This window comes from Talpa europaea, assembly GCF_964194135.1.
Source record: "Talpa europaea genome assembly, chromosome: 15".
NCBI classification, from domain to species: Eukaryota; Metazoa; Chordata; class Mammalia; order Eulipotyphla; family Talpidae; genus Talpa; species Talpa europaea.
Genome location: NC_140083.1, coordinates 82,284,885 through 82,310,281, shown reverse-complemented (window position 1 = coordinate 82,310,281; position 25,397 = coordinate 82,284,885). Strand labels below are relative to the sequence as shown.

At 44.2% G+C, this 25,397-nt stretch overlaps 1 protein-coding gene across 1 annotated transcript; it reads left to right on the top strand.

Moving 5' to 3' along the window:
* Positions 1-2,665: 2,665 nt before the first annotated feature.
* On the top strand, positions 2,666-24,710 carry PTGES3 (prostaglandin E synthase 3; the record flags this gene model as incomplete). Its single annotated transcript, XM_084256177.1, has 7 exons — positions 2,666-2,750; positions 18,443-18,556; positions 18,700-18,769; positions 20,667-20,756; positions 22,921-22,983; positions 24,380-24,404; positions 24,691-24,710. Coding segments are annotated over exons 1-7 (384 nt in total). The 5' UTR covers positions 2,666-2,748.
* Between the last annotated feature and the right edge of the window lie 687 nt (positions 24,711-25,397).

The window sequence follows — 25,397 nt, the reverse complement described above, 5'->3', positions numbered from 1 at the left end:
CCGCCGGCCAGGGAGAATCTCACATGGTGAGGCAGACCTCTCCTGTCTCACCTGCTGCTCCCCTCAGCAGTGCTTTCGGTCCGTCTGCCTGTTCTGCTCCCCACTCTGTCTCTGGTGAATCCGCTCACCCTCCTGCGACTCTGGCCTGTACCCCGGCTCTTGTACAAATAAATAAATAAATCTTTAAAGATTTATTTCTACAAGAACCGGGCTACAGGCCAGATGTGTGCGAGGGTGAGCGTATTCACCAAAGAACGGGGAACAGAACAGACAGATGGACCGAAAGCACTGCTGAGGGGAGCAGCGGGTGCAGCAGGAGAGGTCTGCTGTGCCATGTGGGTTTCTCCCCAGCCAGCTGGGATCGAACCAGTGCCGCAGAGGCTGTGGACAGCTTCACAGTGCCGCGCTCAACTTCCTATGCCACCCGGTAGGCCCCGGAAAAGATTATCTTTAAATAGGTGAATATAAGAATTTTAAATCTGGGCCTCCCTGGTGGCGTAGCGGTTGAGCACTGGGTTGCGAAGCTGCCCGCGGCCTCTGCGGCGCCGGTTCGATCCCCGGCTGCTCCCCGGCCACCGGAGGAGGGTCCCACATGGCGCGCAGACCTCTCCTGCCGCCCGCTGCTCCCCTCTGCAGTGCACTTCAGTCTGCCTGCTCTGCTCCCCGCTCTGGCTCTGCTGAATTCTCTCACCCTCCCATGCTTCTGACTGTACCCAGTGCTTGTATAAACAAAACAAACAAACAAACAAATAAAATAAATAAAACATGCCTCTATTAAAAAAAAAAGGGGGGGGGAAAGAATTTTAAATCTGCATACTTTGCTCTCTCTTTAACAGCCACTTTCATTTTATTTACCTATTTTCTATGGTTGATTTCTTGGTACACTAGCAGAGATCCGACCTTGCAATAGGAAGCTTATGGCCTTATTTGACCTTTGGTAATTGAATTTCAACCCCTGACCTAGATATACTTGCTCTGTCAACCTATCAAGAATCCGGCCTTTTTAAAAAATATTTTTGCATAGAAACCTGGGGTGCAGGCCAGAGGTATGAGGGGGTGAGAGGACTCCCCAGAGACAGAGAGGGGAGCAGAACAAGCAGACTGACTGAAATACACCACTGAGGGGAGCAGGGGGTTAGGCAGGAGAGGTTTGATGCGCCACGTGGGTAGCTCCCTGGCCGGGGTATCTAAGATGCGCAGTGGCGGTGGACAGCTTCACAGTGCTGAGTCTTAACCCCTTGCGCCACCAGGGAAGCCCCATATTATCATTAACTTATATGGAAATAATTGAGTGTTCCCAGAAACCTGTATTTCTGGAGTTTCGTTAAACCATGAGCAGGCAGGTTAAACCATGCCCGGTATGAAGCGAAAGGCCATCGTTCCATCCTTGTCTTAGTTCCAAGTGCTGGCTAACTTTCCTTAACCAGGGTTGTCCTAATTCGGCCAATATTAACCTCTCCTCCGTTTTCGCGCCATTACTTTGTCCCTCCTTTTGTTTACTGTGTTTTTCCCAGCAGGCACCGGACCCCGTGGGATCTCAGTATTTACAAACTGGGCGTTCATTTCTCTTTTTCATGGAATCTGCGCGTTGGGCCTCTGTCCACAGGTTCCTCTCAGTGAGTCTTGCACAGCCCGGCGCCAAGTCCTTCTGCCGACTCTGACCCCCCAGTCATCTCCCTAAAACATCTCCGGGCACTGCCCACAAGCGTCTGCTCTAACTGGCGGCGCGGGGTGCATTTCTCCTCTGCCTCACCGCTCGGCAGCCTCCCAGAGCGGGCGGGGACGGCTGGTCCCCGCTGGAGCCCAGCGCCAGCGCCGGACGCAGGGCAGAGACAAGCGGGAACCCCCGCCCGCAACGCTCGGGCCCGGCCACGCCGCGCGTCCCCGTCTCTCCACTCCGCGCCTCGGAGACGCCTTCAAACCCTCGGTGTCTCGGCGACGCCAGCTTCTGCAAGCGGGGCGCGCCCCGCCACGGCCCCGCTCCTCCTCGGCCTCGGATTCCCGCCGCCCCTGGACGGGGCCTCCGGCCTTCGGGGAGCGGCGAGGGGCCCCAGCCCCGGTCGGAAGTCGGCCCTTCTCCGCAGGGAGAAGCACGAGCTTTTGAAATTTTCGCGGTGGGCGGTGTCCTCGGGGGCCGCGCTGCCTCCTCGAGCGCGGCCGGGCCCGACCCTCCGCCTCGGCAGCCCGCGCGGCCGTTTCTCCGGAGACGGCCCGGGCGCGCGGCCGGCGGTTGGCGGCCAACGGCTCTCTGAGGCGCGGGGCGCGCGCGGGAGCAGAGGCGGGAACGAGCCGGCGCGGGGTGGGGGGACGGGCGGCGGGCGGGGCCGGCGCCCGAAGCCTCGCGAAGGCACTGGAGGCTCCGCCCTTTCCGTAGATATCTCTAGAAAGCCGCGCAGGAGCCCGAAAACAAAGAGTGCGCACGCGCGGCGGCCGGGCCCGGGCATTTTGCTGCGTCACCAGCCGCCGCCCGGCCTCGCCACCCCTCGCTCGCACGCACGCACGTTCATTCTCCGTCCGCGCGCCCCTTTTCCTACACTTTCCTCCTTCCCCGCCGGAGCCGCCGCTCTCCGCGCGCGGTGCATTCTGGGGCCTGTCCAGCCCGCCGCCGCCGCCGTCGCCTGAGGGAAACGGGAAGAGGCCGCGACCCGGAGAAAACGCCGGAGTCGCCGCCGGAGAGGACTCGCGCCCCAGCCGCTGCCGCCCGCGAGGCCCGCCCACCCGCTCGCCCGGCCCCCTGCCCCGTTCACAATGTGAGTGCGACGCCGGCCGGGGAAGGTCGTCCGGGGGGAGGCCGCGGCGGCGCCGGGGGCTGCCGGGAGGCGGCCGCGCTCCCCCTCCCCCCGGCGGCCCCGCGGCGTCTCCCCGGCGGCGGCCGTCCTCGGCCGGGCGGGAGGGCCGGGACCCTGTTCCGGTTGCCGTTGGCGGCCGGAGGGCATTTTCCCTCCCGGAGTCCGCGTCCCCCGCCTCCGAGCCGCCCGGCGGCCTCCCGGGGCTGGAAGTGTCGCTCGCCCCCCGGCGGTCTGGGGCCCCCCAACTCCCCGCCGCTCGCCGGAGGCCCTCACCTCCGGGGGTCTGGGGGCCACGCGGGCGCCCCGGAGGCGGGGACCCCCTGCGCGGCCGCCCCGCGTCCGGGGCGGGCTGGTTGTGCAGCTCCGCCGTCGGGCCGGCCCCGGCTCCGGGCACCTGAGGAGGGGGGTGCGGGGTGCGGGGCCCGCGCGGCCCTCCCGCGAGCGCAGCCCCTCGGGCACCTGGAGGACGGCGGCCACGCCGCCGCCACAACTTACTTCCCCCTTGGATGTCGTGATTTCTGGGGTGCGGTAGGCCGGCCGCCGCGGCGGGGCCCCCGAGCGGGGAGTTGGGGCCGCGCCGGTGCGCGCACGTGTCGCGCGCAGAGGTACTTGCGGACGGGACCTGCGGCTGCGGGAAAACGAGGGCTCGTTGTCCGAGCGGGGGTTGAGGAGGAGAAATCGGGGTGTTGAGATTTGTCTCGGAGGAGCTGCGGGTTCTCCGGTCTCCCTGCTTGTGTCTTGGTGAAGGCAAGACCTTGGCGATGGCAACGGGGTAAGACGCCTGGGCACTGCCCGCTTCGGGGTGTTTGGGGACTGGGCCCTGAAACGTTGTATAGGGAGAGCAAACGGAGAACGAACATCTTGATCCCTATGAAAAGTAGTGGACTTCAGGAAGGGCCCGCTCGGGGAGGCGGTGATGCCGACCGCGTGTGCTGGGCCCGGCGTGGAGTGGGTGAGTGAAGGAGACTTCGTAGCCGCTGGTGACAAAGAGCAGCCGGAAGAGCAGCGCCCGCGCTAGCGTGAAGGGGATGTGTTAGAATTTGGGAAGGACCGAACCCCTTCCCCCTCCAAAAAAGTGGTACCTAATAAAGTTTATGTGGCTTTTGCTTTTTCCCTTTGAAATCTATTTATTCCGAATAATGTAGCAGGATTGTCAGTCTGAAAACATGAGAGAAAATGAGCCCTCGGGTAATAGATGTAACCCAGCAAAATAATCTTTTCACAAAGAAAAACCATGTTTGAAATGGTTTGAGGTGGACACTTTCTCGGGGTCATATGAAGTGGGTGAGAAATGTTAATAGTTTCAAAAATCGGATGAAATGTGTAACAATATTCCAAAAAGCAGGCCGCCCTAGTTACAAGATTGCTACATTTTAATTCAGTGTTTTGCAGAGCCTGGATGAATCTCATGCTTTGAAAAATATTCAACATTTCCCATTTTGCTAATTCTTCACAGGGTCTTAACTGAACTAGGGATCTGAATAAATGTATAAGATAAATATGAGGCATTTATTTGACTTGGAAGAAACTTTTAATAGGTCATCCAGTACGAGGAAGCATGGTTGATAAGGGTTCATTTCTTTTTTTTTTTTTTTTTTTTTTTTTTTTTTTTTTTTTTTTTTTTTATAGAGGCATGCTTTATTTATTTAGTTTGTTTGTTTGTTTGTTTTATACATGCACTGGGTACAGTCAGAAGCGCGGGAGGGTGAGAGAATTCACCAGAGCCAGAGCGGGGAGCAGAGCAGGCAGAAGGACCGAAGCACACTGCTGAGGGGAGCAGCGGGCGGCAGGAGAGGTCTGCGCACCATGTGGGACCCTCCTCCGGTGGCCGGGGAGCAGCCGGGGATCGAACCGGCGCCGCAGAGGCCGCGGGCAGCTTCGCAACCCAGCGCTCAACCACTGCGCCACCGGGGAGGCCCCTAAGGGTTCATTTCTTGATGTCTACCCTAATACCCTTTTTTTCAGATGTGGAGAGACATTTTATTCTTTATTTCTTAAGGATCTTAGAGTCTCTTTTTCTAATTTGAGTGCTCTTCGATAATGGTTTCTCAGATAAATTTTCAGTCAAGTTTTCAAAGTTTTGTCTACTGTTTTACATAAAAGTTCTCAGTGTCTCAACTTCCTTGAAGCCCCATTTTCCCAGTGAGATGCTACTCTGCCCTTTTGTTTGTTTTGGTAGTTGGTCTAATTCTAAGTTGTGCCTATTAACAATAAAGTAAAATATTCTGGTTAATTTTGGGCAACTCGAAGTCATTATTTTTACTTAGTAAGTTGCCCAGAACCTGCAGGGATTATCTCTAACATTGCTTAGTCTTTTACTTTGCCATCACTCAACACTATAGAAAATAAGTTTTAGCCTCTGAAACAGTTGTAGTAGTGAATATAGTATATATGGTTAATTTCTGTAAGTTAAGAAGAGTAACTGATGATGGCCTTTGTTCAGTGTTGATTTCCTAACCGTTGTAACCTGGCAACTAGATTTTCTTCCCTCCCCACCCCCCTTTCTTTTTAATGCTTAGTTAGACTTTAACTGGAAGGCAGTAGAAACTGGAAGTGACAAATCACTTGAGTGCAGACCAGTATTTATTGTCAATTAAAATTCTAATGTTTAATTGTATTTTCTGTTTTAAAATCTTAAAAGCTATGTTATTTGGGGTCTTAGGTGGCTAATGATTTTCACAAAAGTTTTTTTTTTTTGTGAGATCAGCTGTTTAGAAATCAGCCTTTTACTATTTTTTTAAAAAGCATTTTATTTAGTTATGCATATAAGGTGGGGGGGGGTGTTGGCCAGAGGTGCTGAAAGGTGAGAGGATTCACCAGAGAGAGTGGGGAGCAGCAGGCAAGACCGGAGAGGTCTCCTGCACCATGTGGGTAGCTCCCTGACCGCCTGCGGGTGCTGTAGAGGCTACAGATAGCTTCACAGTGCTGTGCTTAACCCCTTGTACCACCAGGGAGGCTGGCACCAGATTGTGTTTTTTTTTTTATTATTTTATTTTTTTTATAGAGGCATGCTTTATTTATTTGTTTGCTGGTTTGTTTGTTTTGTTTATACATGCACTGGGTACAGTCAGAAGCGCGGGAGGGTGAGAGAATTCACCAGAGCGGGGAGCAGAGCAGGCAGAAGGACCGAGGTACACTGCTGAGGGGAGCAGCGGGCAGCAGGAGAGGTCTGCGCGCCATGTGGGACCCTCCTCCGGTGGCCGGGGAGCAGCTGGGGATCGAACCGGCGCCGCAGAGGCCGCGGGCAGATTCGCAACCCAGCGCTCAACTGCTGCGCCACCGGGGAGGCCCCAGATTGTGTTTTTTAATCTGAGTTCTTAAATTGAGAATTGTGTAGTGTATTTTGCTGTACAAAGTGTTTTGTAGTATGTGTTTTGAATTTTTTAAATAGTACTAATTTAGGGCCTCCCTGGTGGCGCAATGGGTTAAGGCATATTATCAGGCTATCAGCAGCCACTGCAGCACGTGTTCCAAACCAGCCAGGAAGCTGACCCACATGGCGCAGCAGACCTCTCCTGTCTCAGCTCCCCTCAGCAGTGTATTTCAGTGGATCTGCCTGTTTTGCTCCCTACTCTCTCTGGTGAATCCTCTTATGTCCCCACACCTCTGGCCTACACCCCAGTTCTTGTATGCATCAATAAATAAAATTTAAAAAATACTACTAATTTAGTTCTTTAGATACCATACAACCCTAATTAGTATAAAGAGCTGTGCCAAATAGGACTGGAACCCAGGAATCCAGAGTTTTATTTTTTATACTTAACAAAAAGGGAGAATAAGTTTCCAAGTAACCATGTCTTTGTAGTTGTTCATTACCTAATCTTAACTACTCTTTTTGACTTATGGTAAATGGAGCCCTGAGACTCAAAACTTTGTAATGGAGATAAGGAGGGTTTTGTGGGTTTTTTTTTTTTTTTTAAGATTTATTTATGCATACAGAACTGGGGTACAGGCCAGGGGTATTGGGGGTGGGAGGATTCACCAGAGACAGAGTGGGGAGCAGAACAGGTGGATTGACTGAAATATACTGCTGAGGGGAGCAGTGACAATCAGGAGAGGTCTGCTGCTCCCTGTGGGTCAGCTTCCTGGCTGGGTATGGAACTCGTGCTGCAGTGACTGCAGATAGCTTCATAGGTTGTGTCTTAACCCCTGGTGCCACCAGGGATTCCCCCCCCTTCTATATTTTAGAGTGGGAATTACCAGTTGAACTAGCAAAGGGTTCACAGACCTTAGTTCACCTCTTGGTTTCTTAGTTGTATTGGTGTGTTGTTTTGGGTTTTTTTTTAAATGTTACACCAAAAGCAGTTCTCTTTATTAAGTGGTTTGGTACAAACAAGTATTTCATCTTAACAGCTCTGAATAATGAATACACATAAATTAAAAGGAAAATGTGTATGTATTTTTGGACACAGTGTAGTTTCTTGGACTTTGAAATCAGATTGGGACTTTCATCTGAACTCCTTGATGGTTTTTTATCATAGCAATCACCAAATGTCTGGTTTTTCGGAAATGACGCTTAATGGAGAGGGCTGTAAGGCAATCTGCTTTTCAAACTGACCCACTTGGTAGCTTAAAAAAAGTTGAGTGCAACGAAATTTCTTTCAAATTTAGAATATTTTAACTTCCTCTTGGATGCACCTTGGCACATAGTTTGGGAATCAAGGCAAGCATGTGTGTTCAGATCAGTTTCTCAGAAAGTTTTGTGAAGTACAACTGAAACAGATCTGCAAATAAGAGAAGCCTGTCTTGGGTTTTCGCTGAGCAAATAATACATATATATGAGATTGTTTAAACATTTATAGGCAAGGCTTTTGATGATTTTATTTATTATTTATTTTAAAAAGATTTGTGCATACAAGAGCTGGGGTACAGGCCAGAGATGCGGGGATGGGGAGGTTTAAGAGGATTCACCAGAGACAGAGTGGGGAACAGAATAGGCAGATTGACCGAAGTACATTGCTATGGGGAGCAGCGTTGAGTCAGGAGAATTCTGTTGCGCCATGTAAGTTGCTCCCTGGCTGGCTGGGGATCGAACTTGTGCTTCAGAGGCTGCGGACAGCTTTATAGGTTGCATCTCAACGCAACCCCTTGTGCCACCAGGGAGGCCCTGCCCTCGATGATTTTATTTATTTATTTTGTTATTTTTAGAAAAAGATTGATTTATTTATACAAAACCGGGGTACAGGCCAGATGCGCGGGAGGGTGAGAGGATTCACCAGAGATAGAGCAGGGACCAGAACAGGCAGACTGACAAAATACACTGCTGAGGGGAGCAGCGGGCGAGACAGGAGAGGTCTGCTGCACCCTGTGGGACCCTCGTCGGCTGGCCAGGATCGAACCAGCGCTGCCACAGCGCGGCGCTCAACCGCCTGCGCCACCAGGGGAGGCCCCTGTCTGGCCAGTTCTGCTCCCCACTCTATCTCTGGTGAATCCTCTCACCCTTCCACAATTCTGGATTGTACCGCAGCTCTTATATAAATAAAAATAAATCTTTTAAAAAAAAATAAACTCTAGTAAAAAGCTAGTTTTTTGATTTTCTGTTGTTCTTTTAGAATTCAAAGCGATCTTTAATTCACACAAAAGCAAACTTCATTAAGAACTCATAATGGGAGTATTATTAATTACTTCTGAATAGCAAATGTGAGGTTGTTTATTAGTATCTTACAAGTTTAAATATAAAGATGTTACCTTTCAAAGTACTAATAACCAGAGACTACTATGTATTGCCTGTTGATGCGTTAAGAATAACATGTAGCTAGTAATGAATCTGATGATCTCTTTACCACAAAATCTTACTACACACTCACACACACGTATTTCTTGGGAAACAGTTTTATCTCACTTGAATGTAAGCTTAAGGGCAGGGGTTTTTCTCTTTTTGTTGACTGCTGTTTCCAACACAATTCTGACACCATGTTCAGCATTTACTTATTGAATAATGTATTGGCTTGGATACATGGTGGTGCTTGAAAATGAGACTTGAAACTAACTGGATCTTTGGTCTTTGTATACTGCTCTATCATATGACACGTTAGCTTTATCTCATGAGTTGAACAGTAGATTGATGGTGAGTAGTTGAAAGGTAAGTTAGTAAGAGCCATCTAGAAGTCAAATGCCTGATTTTCTTAAGTTTCACATTTGCTGGAAAAGAAGTAACACCAAATATATACCCTCAAAGTATATTTGACTTGTTTGTGAGCCCCTTATTTTGAGAATGTTTAGCTGATTCATTAGGTCTTGATCACACTGATCCTAACTATGGAAGTTTATCATGGATTCCTCTATAATTGAGCCTACTCTTCCCTCTCCCTTTAAAATCAAAATAAATTGACTTTCCTCTCAAAATTAAGCTTTTTCCCCATTTGTTTGGTTAATTTCTATGTGAAGCCATTAATTGAAGATAAACTCATTTTAAAATAATTTGTCTAATTATAGATTGTTAATTAGCATACCCTTGTGTTGCTCTTTCCTGAGAGTATTTTCAAATGGTCATTATTACCATTTTCTGTAGTACATTTGTCTGTATGCGTTGAGAACTTATTTTATGACCAAATGGTAATATCCTTGTTTTTACCAATGATTAGAATAAGAATTCAAGTATTAAAAATGTCACACTTGTATATCATGAGCTTTTTTTATAAAGAAATTTCCAATCTGGCTGCATACTACCATGACAGAAAAATAGTAAAGATTTGTGAGGAAAACATCAAAATGATGTCAAAGTCTATAGGATGAACATATTTTATATATGTATGCATATCCATATATATCCCATGAGATTCAGCTAAAGCATGTATTTTATTAAAATCCGATGTGTGGACTTTTTGTCTTGCTACATGATGGTTTGGTGTACCTGCTCATGGACATTCCTGAACTTTGGGGATTCTGAGAGAAAAAGATGATGTTGGAGCTTTGACTATAAGTAGTGCTCCATATAGACAAGCCATATGTGGTGGAATTTTATTATATATGGAATTTCCTCACACATACACAAGAGTCCCAAAGTTCTAAAGGGATGATAGCTGTAATTAATATTGCTGTTTGAGGGCCTCCCCGGTGGCGCAGCGGTTGAGCGCTGGGTTGCGAGGCTGCCCGCGGCCTCTGCAGCACCGGTTCGATTCCCGGCTGCTCCCCGGCCACCAGAGGAGGGTCCCACATGGCGCGCAGACCTCTCCTGCCGCCCGCTGCTCCCCTCAGCAGTGTACTTCGGTCCTTCTGCCTGCTCTGCTCCCTGCTCTGGCTCTGGTGAGTTCTCTCGCCCTCCCGCGCTTCTGACTGTACCCAGTGCATGTATAAACAAAACAAACGAATAAATAAATAAATAAATAAAACATGCCTCTATAAAAAAAAAAAATTTAAAAAAAAAATATTGCTGTTTGACTATTCAGTTACAGAATAAACTAATTTTTTTTTAAAGATTTATTTATGCATTACAAGAACTGGGGTACAGGCCAGAGGTGCGTCTGGGGTCGGTAGGATTCACCAGAGACAGAGTGGGGGACAGAACAGGCAGACTGACTGAAACACACTGCTGAGGGGAGCAGCGGGCGGGCGAGTCAGGAGAGGTCTGCTGTGCCATGGGGGTTGCTCCCTGACTGGCCAGGGATGGAACTCGTGCTGCAGTGGCTGCGGACAGCTTCATAGGCTGCGTTTCAATGTGCCTCCAGGGAGGCTGCACATTTTAATTTTTACAACTTTTTTTTTTTTTTTAAGATTTATTCATTTATTTATACAAGCACTGGGTATGGTCAGAAACACGGGAGGGTGAGAGAACCCACCAGAGCCAGAGCGGGGAGCAGAACAGGCAGATTGATGAAATACACTGCTGAGGGGAGCAACGGGTGCGACAAGAGAGGTCTGCGCACCACGCAGGCCAGTGGCCAGGGATCGAACCAGCGCCGCAGAGGCTGTGTGCAGCCTTGCAGCCCAGCGCCCAACCTCTGCGCCACTAGGGGAGGCCCTAATTTTTACAACTTTTTATAAATTCAAAAAAGAAAAAGATTTTTGGCTCCTGAGTCAACCCCTGATTTAGATCATTTAATTTTGCTTTTATTATCTGGAAAATTATTCTAGTACTGCTGTGACAAAGAAAGTACCAGGGTGGGTGAGACTTTTTTTTTTTTCCTCACAGTTCTGGAGAGTGTTGGTCTGGTATCAAGATGTTAGCGGGATTAGTTTCTTTTGAGGTCTCGTGTCCGTGCCTTGCAGATGCCATCTTCACCAGGGTCTTCCCTATGTAACTGTGTTGTGATTTCTCAGAGGACACCAGTAGTATTTGGTTGTAGCGCATTCTGAAGTTTCATTTTAATTACCTCTAAAGACCCTCTCCAGAAATAGTCACATTTGGAGGTGATGTAGGTTAGGACTTCAACATGTATTTGGAAGGCGACTCAATTCAGTGATAAAATGCCAACTCTAAATTTGAGGAAAGGTTTTCCCCTGGTTATGATGTCCTTAATATGAACAGACTTTTGAGGAGCTTGTACACTTGGTTTTTGTTCAATCATCAATGTAATGACAGGCTCACCATCGTGTGTCCTCCATTGCGGCAGGCTCTCACATGCAACCTGTCTCTTACAAGGTGAGCAGTACTGTTAAAGTCTCCACGTTAAATGTGACTATAAAAGCTTTTACCAGAGTGTATTGAAGTAGCTGTTTGTAAAAGGTAATGGGAGAAGAATCATGTCGCTAAGTTGTTTTTCATTTCTTAGGCCTCTTTTCAGATACTGAAGGTAGAATACGATAATGAGTCTCCATGTACATTACTCCGTTTCAACCATTATCTGTTGGAAACGGGTATTTTTGTCTCTGAAATCTGTCATTGAGTACACTTAGCTGCTCTTCTGTTACTTGACTGGGGCCTCCTCATCTTCCCTGTGCTAGTCTGTCCCGAAGTGGAGAGTGGAGTGGGGCATCTCCATTGACAAGAAATGCCCCTTTATACTTTGGAAATGGTGGAAGAATCAAGGCTGTTCTACATAAGCAGATCCTTAGAGGAAGGAATTGAAAAGATACAGTCTCGGCAGAGGACTTTTGCAAGGACGCATAATTCTCATCAAATCTGTAAATTGCAGGCCTTCGTGAGGAGTCCTTAGACTTACATGCTTTGAGGGCCAAGGCAGGCTTTGGGCACAGGCTGAATCCACAGTGTTGTAGAGTTGAAGGAAAATCCAAAGAACTGGGTTGTCTAAAGTACCCAGGCATCAGTCTCAAATGTAACCGGTGTAAGGTAATTCTTACTTTATAGTTTATCTAGCTCCCTCCCCCACTTCCTCCCATGGATTTTCTTCTCCTGCCCACCTGTAACTTGCAGGTATTTCTCTTCACTAATGTTCTCCCTTTGCAAAGCAGCAGAGGCAGCTCTCGTCCCAAGCTCCACTGTGACTGCACAGGCCTCTCTTTTAGCAAACATGTCCCTTCTAGGGGCAGCTCTTTCTGCCTGCTTGTGTCTGTGCAAGTGTCCTCTACCCTCCTCTCCCCTTTTGTAATAAACCTGCCCCTTTGGATATAAACAAAAACAAAATTAAGTAATATCTCTAATCTATATACCTATAGTAAGTGTGTACTCCTTACCAAAGCAACAGTTTGAGATTTTAGAATGACAGTTGGACTATCATAGCCAGACTTTGTGAGCGGTGGTTTAGCAGTTTTCATTCTTGTCTGTCTTAATTGAATGGAAAAGATTGATTTTTTAAATAACAATTTCACAAATGGACTGGGCTGCTCCAGAGAAAGAAAATATTTCTCAAAACCATTTAGTATCATTTCTAAAAGTATTATGGTTATAATTCCTCTTTCCCATCCCAGATTTCAGCTCTTAGCAGGCATTGGTCAAATTGTGTATCTGGTCCCTTTTTCCATTTCTGAACTATAGGAAAGCAGACCCCAACCTCATATACTAGAGGTTTTATCTCATGTGGATTTTCTTTTCTTTTTTTTTTTTTTTTTTTAAAGATTTATTTATTTATTCATTTATTTATGCAAGCACTGGGTACAGTCAGAAGCGCGGGAGGGTGAGAGAATTCACCAGAGCCAGAGCGGGGAGCAGAGCAGGCAGAAGGACCGAAGTACACTGCTGAGGGGAGCAGCGGGCGGCAGGAGAGGTCTGCGCGCCATGTGGGACCCTCCTCCGGTGGCCGGGGAGCAGCCGGGGATCGAACCGGTGCCGCAGAGGCCGGGGCAGCTTCACAACCCAGCGCTCAACCGCTGCGCCACCGGGGAGGCCCGTGGATTTTATTTTCATTAAAATATTTCACAGCTAACAAAACTAACAATTTCCATACCTAATGTGCCCATGATATGTGTGTCAGCAGTTTTAGTAATCTTTCTTATCTTTAGTTTGTTTGAATCAAGATGTAGATCAGGTTTACAAATTATACTTAAATTCTAAATCCTCTCCTTTTCCTGCCATTAATTTAGGAAGGTGTCTGGATATGTGTTGTAACATCACTTGTTCTTCTTTGTTCTATTTCCTATAGACTGGAATTACATTTACTGTGGAGTGTAACATGTATCATCAGGAGGTATATATCTGGTTTTCTTTTCATGGTGCTATGAGTGATTATAATTTCAGCTACTTGGAGTCATTGTTAACTATTACATCCATAAATAGACAGTCACTGCCAAATCTGTTCGGTATAGGGGTTGCAAAATGGTGATTCTTTCTTCCTAGTGTCCCAGAGCTTAAATTGTAGAAAGACGTTTTCTTCATGAACTAGTTATACTCAGTTACAAAAAAAGGTTCATAAAGGGAAGAAAGGGAAAAACCATTTTTTTTTAAAGATTTATTTATTTATTTATACAAGCACTGGATACAGTCAGAAGCGCGGGAGGGTGAGAGAATTCACCAGAGCCAGAGCGGGGAGCAGAGCAGGCAGAAGGACCGAAGTACACTGCTGAGGGGAGCAGCGGGCGGCAGGAGAGGTCTGCGCGCCATGTGGGACCCTCCTCCGGTGGCCGGGGAGCAGCCGGGGATCGAACTGGCGCCACAAAGGCCACGGGCAGCTTCGCAAGCCAGCGCTCAACCGCTGCGCCACCAGGGAGGCCCGGAAAAACCATTTTTATTGCTAATTTGAAAAGAGCTGGGACTGTGGCATCTTTTGGTGATAAAGAATTATGGGTGTTTTTGTTTTTTAAATCCGTATAAGCTCAGTTTTTATGTTTATGTATTTCAGCCCATTTTTTTAAATGATTGATTTATGTATGCAAGAACTGGGGTCTAGGCCAGAGGTTTGGGAGGGAGTGGGTAGAGGGTTCACCAGAGACAGTGGGGAGCAGAACAGGCAGATCTACTGAAATATACTGTTGAGGGGAGCAGCGGGTAAGACATGCTGAAAGACCCTGACTATTGCATCCTGTTTTGATGGATTTCATTGTTTTCAGTATCTTCATTTGTTTGCACAAGATGCCCTAAGCTCAGCTCTGTTTCTCACCTCAACCCTGAGATCAGCTATTTTCTCTATAGGAATTCTGGTTCCTTTTAATAAGAGTAGTATTTTGGTACTGGGGTGGATGAGGAAATTGCCCCCGTTGTGTTTTTACCACGTGGACAGAAAGATGAGGGCATCTCCATTGACAAGAAATGCCCCTTTATCACTAATGTCTCCATCCCAGAGCAGAGTGTCTGGCTTGGTGACCAAGAAGATGCTGAGGACTATTGTTACCTGCTGAAACTACCTCCACTACATCTGAAAGTACAGCTGGTTTGAGAAGGGCGACAGGTAGGGCACCTGTCATCCTACTTCAGGGACATCATATTAGTGACATTGTCACAATGGGGGAGTGGTGGACCCTGAGCAAGATTGCATGTTTCAGTGTGCTCAAGGTGACCAAGGCTGCCAGCACCAAAAAACAGTTGCAGAAGTTCTGAGACTGGACACCTACTCGTTCACTCACCCAAACCAAAAAAAAAAAAAATCGTTTTCCATCCACAAAAAAAGGAAAAAACCACTATCTGATTGCATCACTTGGAAGATCTATGAAGACAGTCATTTAAAGCTTTAATTATTGGGGGCCTAGGAGTTAAGTCTCAGGGCTATCACCTGTGTGGCCTGAGTTCAATCCCCCAGCCAGAGAGCTACCCCACGAATGGGATAGCAGGCCTCTCCTGTCTCTCCTTCCATTCCCCTTAGCAGTTTATTTCAGGAGATCTGCCTGTTCTGCTCCCGACTCTGTCCCGGGTTAATCCTCTCACCGCCCCTTCCACCCCCACACACACCCCTCTGGCCTACACCCAGTTCCACGCAGAACAAAAAATAGCCTTTTTTTTTTTTTTTAAATGATTTATAAAAAGTTCTGATTACTGGGCCTCCCCTGGTGGCGCAGCGGTTGAGCGCTGGGCTGTGAGGCTGCGGGCAGCCTCTGCAGTGCTGGTTCGTTCCCGGCTGCCGGCAAGGGTCCCACAAAAAAAAAGTTCTGATTACTAGTCAATAAATACTTTCAATTAGACTGCATGCTACCACATGGAGAATAATCTTTTGGCAAGAAAATGAACTAGAAATAATGTGTGACCAGTTGCTACATAGTCATAAAACCCCTAAATTGTTTATTAGCTATATTTTATTTTATTATTTAAAAAAATTTTTTTTAAAGATTTTATTTATTCATTTATACAAGCACTGGGTACAGTCAGAAGCGCGGGAGAACAGAACAGGCAGACTGACAAAATACACTGCTGGGGGGAGCAGCGGGCGGCAGGAGAGGTCCGCGCCATGTGGGACCCTCGCCAGTGACTGGGGATTGAACTGGCGCGCTGCAGAGGCTGCGGGCAGCTTCGCAGCCCAGTGCTCAACTGCTGCGCCACCAGGGGAGGCCCTATTAGCTATATTTTAGTGTTAAAAGTTGTGATTACATAGTTTGGAGATAATTTGGTTAGGTTTCTTCAGGGGTATTTAAAAATTTTCTGTTTTGTTTTTAAATCTGTCAATAGATGCCTAGCGTTTGGTCATTTTTCTAATATTTAGACTTTAGAAACTGCCATAAATAATTTTTAAGATTGATTTATTTTATTCATACAAGAGCTGGGATATAAGCCAGAGGTGCAAGGGGTGAGAGGATTCACCAGAGACAGAGTGGGGAGCAGAACAGGTAGATTGATTGAAATCCACTACTGAGGGGAACAGCAGGCGGCGAGACAGGAGAGGTCTGCTGCGCCATGTGGGTAGCCCCTGGCCGGGATCAAACTCGTACTGCAGTGGCTGCTGATAGCTTCATAGTGCTGAAACTTAACCCCTTGCACCACCAGGGAGGCCCAAGGTTACTATATTTCTTTTGGACATCAATTCCTAGAATTTTTATGCATATGAAAATGTTTAAGAAATATGTCTAAATATATTACAAAGATTTTATTACTTCTAAGAAAAGTTTATTTTTTCTATCACTAGCTGTGAACCTTTGTCATTAGTTATTACATAAATTGTGCTAAGTGCTGTTACCCATGGCATGACCATTTTATGTCCACAATTCATTCGTTTTTACAAACTGAATTTTCATGGTTTACATATTTGTCAATGAAAGTTGCATTGAGATGTAATTTAGCATCCAGAACATCTAATGTTTTTCAGAGAATAGTATAGGAGCTGTTTCTAATCACCTTTCATTTGAGTGACCTTATGTAAATAAGTTCTAAGTCTCCGAAGGGGGTTTTCAAAGATTTAATTTTTTTTATTTAAATATTTTATTTTATATAATTCTTACATCTTTTTTTCATCTTTGCACAATGTATGCATTTTCGTTTTGGTTATATTCCCCATGCAATTGCACCTCCCCCCTTATTTTGACTCTAGTCCTTCCTTTCCCTGCCCCTCCCCACCAAAGATTTATTTTTTTATTTTATGTGTGCAAGAGCTGGGGTATAGACCAGAGGTACGGTGGGTGAGAGGATTCACCAGAGACAGATTGAGGAGCAGAACAGGTGGATTGACTGAAATACACTCTTAGGGGAGCAGCCGGCAAGACAGGAGAGGTCTGCTGCACCATGTGAATAGCTCCCTGGTGAGGATCGAACTCAGTGCTGCCTGCAGCAGCTGCGGACAGCTTCATAGTGCCTTTACAGCGCTGATGCTTAACCTCTTGTGCCACCAGGGAGGCTCCTCCAAAGGGGGCGCACTTAAAGGAATGGTAGTAGACAATGAGATTTTTAAGAAATACCTGCTATGTGTGCATCCTATTGTAATTTGTGCACCTTTTTTTTTCCCCTAACTCCTTTGTCTGTAAGGAGGACTAGGGATAAGATGGATGTTTTGACTTTAGTCCTGAGTTTTCTGTACTTTTGTTTTTTTTCTTTCAGCCTGTTCATTATGAATTCAACTTGGCATTTCGTTTGATCTTTCTGACTCACTTCATTGCATCAGTAGTTTTATTCCTAGCTCTCACTGGTATTTGACAAATTCATTTCTGCATTTTTCTGATTCATATAAAGTACCCACTGTACTCTTTACTGGCTACCTTGCAGAATGCTTTCGTCCACCCGACTTTGCAAGGATTGGGCTGCTTTTTAGTTTTGGTACTGGAGTTAGAGAATCTGAATATCTTACAGTCATTGCAGACGAATGTCATAACCAGTATAGATATGCCCCAAATAGAAATAACACTCTTCCATATTCACATTGGACCTGAGTGGGTACCTTTCCTACAAAGAAAGATTTTTGAAGTAGGTCTTTTGGTAAACATTGGACACGTGTAGACAAAAGATGAGACTATAAAGTAGTTTAGTTCCTTTTTTCTAGTGTCATGATTTAAAATCCTAAAGTTTGTCAGGAAGATTTGTTTAACCGGGGGGATAAACTGTTGGTTTATGTACTCAGAAATAAGCTGCAGATAAGAATATTTTGGAGGGTGGATACTATCATTTCTCATACCTTTTTTTTTTTTTTTAAGATTTATTTATGCATACAAGAGCTGGGGTATAGGCCAGAGGCGTTGGGTGGGGAGGATGAGAGGATTCATCAGCGACAGAGAAGGGAACAGAACAGGCAGACTGACTAAAACATTGCTGAGATGCAGGAGAGGTCTGCTATGCCATGTGGGTTGCTTCCTGGCTGGCGGGGATTGAACTCAAGCTGCAGTGGTTGTCGATAGCTTAATAATGCTGAGACTTTAATAAACCCTGTGCCACCAGGGAGGCCCTTAAATCCTTTCTATTATGAAAACAATACCATTGTCTTTTTTTTTTTAAATCGTGGTTGTTTTTTTTTTTAAGATTTATTTTCACAAGAGCTGGGGTACAGGTCAGAGGTGCAGGAAGGTGAGAGAATTCACCAGAAACAGAGCGGGGAGCAGAACAGGCAGACGGACCAAAGACACTGCTGAGGGGAGCAGCGGGCGAGGCAGGAGAGGTCGGCTGTGCCATGTGGGTTTTTCCCTGGTTGGCCGGGAATAGAACCCTCACTGAAGAGACTGCGGACGGACGGCTTCACAGCTCTGCGCTCAACCTGCTGCACCACCGGGGGGCCCTCAATACCATTGTCTTTTAACTTAGAATTCACTTGTTAGAGTAAAAAAAGTAATTTCCTTTTATAACTTAATAAAGTGCATCAAAATAATGTTTCAGCGGAGTAGAGAAATGTGCTGCTTACATTCTGAACTTTGGAGGCAGTGTAAATACTCAGTTCATGAATTCCAGGTTAATTTTGTCTGAATTTCTCTCTTTATAGGCAGCCTGCTTCTGCAAAGTGGTACGATCGAAGGGACTATGTCTTCATTGAATTTTGTGTTGAAGACAGTAAAGATGTTAATGTAAATTTTGAAAAATCCAAACTTACATTCAGGTAAAGTACCATTTTATATCATTGGTTAAAAGTTTATTTCCGCCAACTCAATTTTGGCATATGTTTTTTCTGTTTTTGAAATTATTGTTGCTTACCTCTTTGAAGACGCTCACCTTTTTTTTTTTTTTTTTTTTTTGATGCAGTTGTCTTGGAGGAAGTGATAATTTTAAACATTTAAATGAAATTGATCTTTTTCACTGTATTGATCCAAATGTAAGTAATACTGATGCTTTAATCTTTATTTAAAATCATGAGAAAGTGGACACACTTTGTACTCTTTTTAATAAGCACTAACTCTGTTTTTCTTAACAGTAGAGGCCAGCAAGGTATATTTATATTTTGCAGTATTTTCCCCTTCTAACCACTTTATGCCATACTCTTTTTTTCTTGCTTTCACTGTTTGGATGTAAGGCAGTACTCTTGAGACCTGTCTTAATCTAAATTTATACTCATACTGTTTTATGTTACCTGATTACCATGTAATGGGAATGGGGGTTTTTTTTTTGGCAGTTGTTTAGATAATGAATTTTTTAGCAACATGTCTAGGGGATGTTTCAGAAGTTAGAGAAACTAAAAGGGAAGAAATTGGGGAGGAGGAATGACAAGCTACTGTCTATCCTGTAGTGATTACTGAAGAGATAAATGGTATGATAGTGCTTTTGCTTTTGTTTTTAGGATTCCAAGCATAAAAGAACGGACAGGTCAATTTTATGTTGTTTACGAAAAGGAGAATCTGGCCAGTCGTGGCCAAGGTTAACAAAAGAAAGGGCAAAGGTTGGTTTCTTTTTTTTTTTTTTGAAAGTTTATTATATTTATCTTAAGTAATAAAATATACATTTGTTTGGTATAAGGAATATATGGTGTTTATGTTTCATAGCTACATAGTCTTAAATCTTTGTATATTCAGTGGTTTTCTCTACTTCAAGGCTTACTGGGTTTTAATTAAAAATGACAGCTTCCCTGGTGGCCTAGCGGTTAAGTGACGGCTATCACCTCTATGGCCTGAGTTCGATCCCCAGCCAGAGAGCTAACCCACATATGGTACAGCAGATCTCTCCTGTCATGCCTGTTGCTCCCTACTTAGTGTGTGGTGAATCCGCTCACCCCTGCCCCCACACCTCTGGCCTGTACCCCAGTTCTCTACGAAAAATTAAAGACAAAAACAAACAAAAAAAAACCCTGAAATGTCAAAATTAGGATCACTCTTTCAGTCTTTTGCATCAAGAAAGATTTTCCTTAGAAGCCTTTCTAAAGTACTCAGATATCACATGAAGATGTATTTTGGTGCCACTTAAAAATATCAAAATAGTTTTACCATTGGGATGCCTCCCCGGTGGTTGAGCGCTGGGTTGCGAAGCTGCCCAAAGCCTCTGCTGTGCCGGTTCGATCCCTGCCCACCGGAGGAGGGTCCCTGCCCCCCGCTGCTCCCCTCGCAGTGTATTTCGTCAGTCTGTCTGTTCTGTTCCCTGCTCTGGCTCTGGTGAATTCTCTCACCCTCCCGCGCTTCTGACACTGTACCCAGTGCTTATGTGAATAAATAAATTTTTTTTTTAAAAAAAAGTTTTACCAATGAATTCTTGTATTAAATATATTTGTTTCGTTTTACTAAAAGAATTTTTAAAAAAGATTTATTCATTCATTTATTTATTTATTTATTTATTTATTTATTTATTTATTTATACAAGCACTGGGTACAATCGGAAGTGCGGGAGGATGAGAGAATTCACCAGAGCCAGAGCGGGGAGCAGAGCAGGCAGAAGGACCGAAGTACACTGCTGAGGGGAGCAGTGGGCAGCAGGAGAGGTCTGCGCGCCATGTGGGACCCTCCTCCGGTGGCTGGGGAGCAGCTGGGGATCGAACTGGCGCTGCAGAGGCTGCGGGCAGCTTCGCAACCCAGCGCTCAACCACTGTGCCACCAGGGAGGCCCCATGAAAGAATGTTTGAGAAATATTACTGCATTTCATTCATGTCACTTTAATTTTTCTAGTCTATTTTCTGGACTAATTCCATGCCTCACTGCTGAGTTTGAACACATAGTTCAAAAAATGTAGTCTTAAGGTGCATGCCAATGAGTACAAGTTAACATAGTCATGTTTTCATTGGTCTATAGCTTAATTGGCTTAGTGTGGACTTCAATAATTGGAAAGACTGGGAAGATGATTCAGATGAAGACATGTCTAATTTTGATCGCTTCTCTGAGGTAAGGTCTTTTAAATGCATTCTTCCACCTCCCTCCCGGTACATTTCTATGTAGTCAATTTAATTTAGTTTTAAAGATGCTAAGATGCTAGTGGTTTATAAGACATGCATTATTTTGCTTTCAAGGTCATTTTTCAGTACAACCAAATAAGGTCTTCATGGTCATTTAATCCTGAAGTTTGATATTTTTTATGATTTTTTAAGAATCCATATTCCAAAGTTACGTAAAATAGCTAGTTTATTCCAGCAGTGGAACAGATTTTTTTGTGAGCATGAGTACAATTAATTGGCTTACGGAGCCAAGTAATATATATATATATATGTGTATATATATATATATATATCAGAAGAACCATGGTGAGATATGCACAATGACTGGTGTGTTAGGAATGTTTTAATTAGCAAAATCAAGGTAAGGATTTAAGTAATTCTGATTTTCCAAGATGGCACCCAGATATGTATTGCTATAGGGAAAAAGTAATTGATCACACTTTAGCTAAAAGAGAATATTCAGTTATAAGTTGAAGATACATTTAAATGATCTATTTCTCATTGCAATTTGAAACTGTAACTGGGCTTTGTATATATAACTTCTTTGAAAAATAATAGTTAAAATGAGTAAGTTTCCAGTGTCCTGTAAGCAGCTGCTTATTTACCATGACTCTGGCACGTTGATTTCAAAAGAGGAAAGGGAAGATACAGTATTCATATGAATCTCCTCATGACTGCTATTCCCTCCCTGTGGTAATTAGAGTCATACAGCTCACCACCTCAGTAATAACTACCATTAACTGCTGTCTTTGTTATTCTGTTTTACTTCCTGAGTAGTTCTTGGACATACTCAATTCTGTTTCTGTTGCCTTGTATCCTTTGTGCCTGGCATTGTGCTGGGCACCTCCATCATTTTTCCTGATCAAAGAAACTTAGCCAGGGCCTCCCTGATGGCGCAGGTGGTTGAGTGCAGACTGTGAAGCTGTCCACAGCCTCTGCAATGCCGGTTCGATCTCTGCCGGCCTTGGAGCAACCCACATGGCGAGCAGACCTCTCCTGTCTCTCCTGCTGCTCCCCTCAGCAGTGTATTTCATCAGCCTGCCTGTTCTGTTCCCCGCTCCGTCTCTGGTGAATCCTCTCACCATCCTGCGCATCTGGCCTGTACCTTGGTTATTGTATAAATAAAAAATCTTTAAAAAAAAAAAAAAAAAGGAACTTAGCCAGTGTAAAGAGTGTCATAAGAGACAGGGAAACTCTACCCACTACTAATCCAAGCTAGGTTGCCCACAATTTTTATACCAGTATTTGATTAATTTCCTTTTAGGGCCCCTTTTATTTTAAAGTCCAGGTAATCATATGTTTTCAAAGTCTTTGATTTCTGTTTACAAAGTCTTGCATTGTTATTAAGTAAAATTATCAATTTTAAAAAGTTACACATTGCAGAAGTTGTAAATGGGAGATAAGACCCTCTCCATCTGATAATAGTTGCTTGGTCTTTGTATTTTTACCTCTTTAAGTCATACAGCTTTCTGATCAGAAACAACTACGGATGGGAAATTAGTACTTGATGTAAGTACAAGTACGCACTATTGCTAGTTCTAGTGTATTGTGTGTAAACAAGGGTGCTCACAAATATAGAGATATTTGCCACAGTGAATCCCTTTTCTTTCAAGAATTATATTATTTTTTCTTTCTCATTTAATTGATGATTTTTGGCCTTTATTCCATATTCAAGCCCTTTGTACAAACTAATCATCTCAACGGACTTTATAAGGTCTTCACAATACATAAAACTATTATGAGAATACCATAATATAGATGCCACTTAAGATAATAAAACTTGACAGCTACAAACGAATCCCATTCTTTTCCTTAATCACCATAGGTAAGTGCTGTTCAGGTTTTGGTGTTTTATTTTCTGTATCACAGACATCTTGCTGGATTAATTTCAAATAACTTTTTGATGGCACAGCTTAGTCTTAATTTCCCTAAGAGTTTTCAGGAGTTTATGTAATTACCTGTAATCTTACCTTTTCCAGAAAGGAAGGTATTTAATGTTTATTTTGCTTTCTTCATTGATGGAAATAAATGAAAGGTTATTCTGGAGCGTGTAACCTAATAATTAGGGCTTAATTTAACATCATTTTCAAAATTAATTTTTATACTTCAAACAGATGATGAACAACATGGGTGGTGATGAGGATGTAGATTTACCAGAAGTAGATGGAGCAGATGATGTAAGTCTATAAATTATTTTCTCTGTTCACTTAAATAGTAAGAAAAAAATGTATGAACAGGTTGTTTTATATAGATTCAGGATTGTTTTTTTTTTTTTTTTTTTTTTTTTTTTTAAATTTTTTTTTTTTAATAGAGGCATGTTTTATTTATTTATTCATTTGTTTGTTTTGTTTATACATGCACTGGGTACAGTCAGAAGCGCGGGAGGGTGAGAGAATTCACCAGAGCCAGAGCGGGGAGCAGAGCAGGCAGAAGGACTGAAGTACACTGCTGAGGGGAGCAGCGGGCGGCAGGAGAGGTCTGCGCGCCATGTGGGACCCTCCTCCGGTGGCTGGGGAGCAGCCGGGGATCGAACTGGCGCTGCAGAGGCTGCGGGCAGCTTCGCAACCCAGCGCTCAACCGCTGCGCCACCGGGGAGGCCCCGATTCAGGATTGTTTTTTTTTGCCACTTGGTTTTTTTGTTGTTAATTGGTTTGTGTTTTGTTTTTTGTTCTGTTTTGTTTTTTCCTAAAAAATGGTAAGAGATATTTAAAATATATTTTTGGAAGAATGGGTATCTACTAGGAAACTCTGGTTTCACATGTACCATTCTTACAGGCATCAAATATCAAAAGAATCATTGCGCAGACATCTCATGCCTTATTCAGTAATTTAGGGACTATTTTTGGCAAATTATACAAAGTACTTACTTGAAAATTCAACATCTAGGTTTAGAGTTCATTGTCTCTTGACAGTCCAATGGTCATTTTCATCTTCCATTGAAAACTAAGAGAACAGAGAAACCATTTATACCAAGACACCCAGTCTGATTGATAGGACGGGATTTAAAGAGCGGGTTCAATTTCTACCAAAAGATAAATTTCTTACAGAAAGATACTCAGCTGCACTTGTGGTTATCTTCTTAAGTAAACCTGTTCTTAAGTTCATGATTAAAATTCATAAACTCCATAAAACTACATCTCTACTACGTTAATCAAAAGTAGAATGCTTCAGGGCTTCCCCGGTGGCGCAGCGGTTGAGCACTGGGTTGCGAAGCTGCCCGCAGCCTCTGCAGCACCGGTTCAATCCCCGGCTGCTCTCCAGCCACCGGAGGAGGGTCCCACTTGGCGTGCAGACCTCTCCTGCCGCCCGCTGCTCCCCTCAGCAGTGTACTTCGGTCCTTCTGCCTGCTCTGCTCCCTGCTCTGTCTGGCTCTGGTGAATTCTCTCACCCTCCCATGCTTCTGTCTGTATCCAGTGTTGTATGTATGTATGTATGTATGTATGTATGTATGTATAAATAAATAAACCACAAATGTTTTATAAAAAAGGTAGAATGCTTCAGTTTTTTAAGGCAAACTGTTAGCAGAGGATTGTTTGCTCAACTTGGTAACTTTTTTGATTTTTCTTTCTGCAGGATTCACAAGACAGTGATGATGAAAGTAAGTGTCTTTGTAAAAAGTATTTATACAGTGATGTTTTACAACAGAAATCAAAATCTCAAATGAGAGAACTTCTTTACAAGTATTGAAAGAAAAGCGATTTCTTTATGACCTCTAATAAATAGCCAAAGCAGAAATTGAAATAATTTGAGATACATATTTAAAAAACAGTTAATTTGCTAGGAATCTATTTAACTATTGTTGGTGCTTTTTCTTTTAAAACCTTGAAATTTGTCGATTATTCATTTCCTTGTACTTCATACTAACCTTTTCAATATCCTTTCAGAAATGCCAGATCTGGAGTAAAGGAGTATTGTCATCACCGGAATTTAAGAAAGAAAAATAACTTCTCTGCAAGATTTCATGATTGAGAGAATTCCTGAGTTGATAGCTCTAAAGGCAGATGCTGTATTTGCCTCCTTTAACCCATTTTTCAACATGTTTGTTTTTTAAAAGGCTTCACTAAGGGTTGATATGTACCATTGTATGGGGCAATTTTAAGTCAGCTAAGGCAATAACCTTGTGCATGAACATTTCCCAGATTTACATGACAATGTTGCGGTTCTAGGCAATTGGTACAGCAGTTGTGATAAAAAACATTTCGCCTAAGTCTCCTTTACTTCATAACATAGATAACTGACATGATGATAGGGAAGTTCAGGCTTAGGGAAAGATAACTAAATTTAGATTTTAGAACATGGACTCAAAATGGCTGAAATAAATTGGGTGATACCATAAACTAATAACCCATTGTTCCTCTGATGTATCCTTCAGGATTGTTCCACTAAAGTTTTATTTTAAAAAATTTATTTCACATTCTTGTACTTAAGTGATCACTTGTCAGTGTTCCAGATGTATCTTAGCTAAAACTAGTGAATGCCCTAACTTAGATGGTTTTTGAAGCCTGTACATTTGGTATTGTTTGACCCTTAAACTTTTACATCTCTTAGCATGGAGGACGAAGAAAGGCTATATATCGTTGCTTGAGAGTCT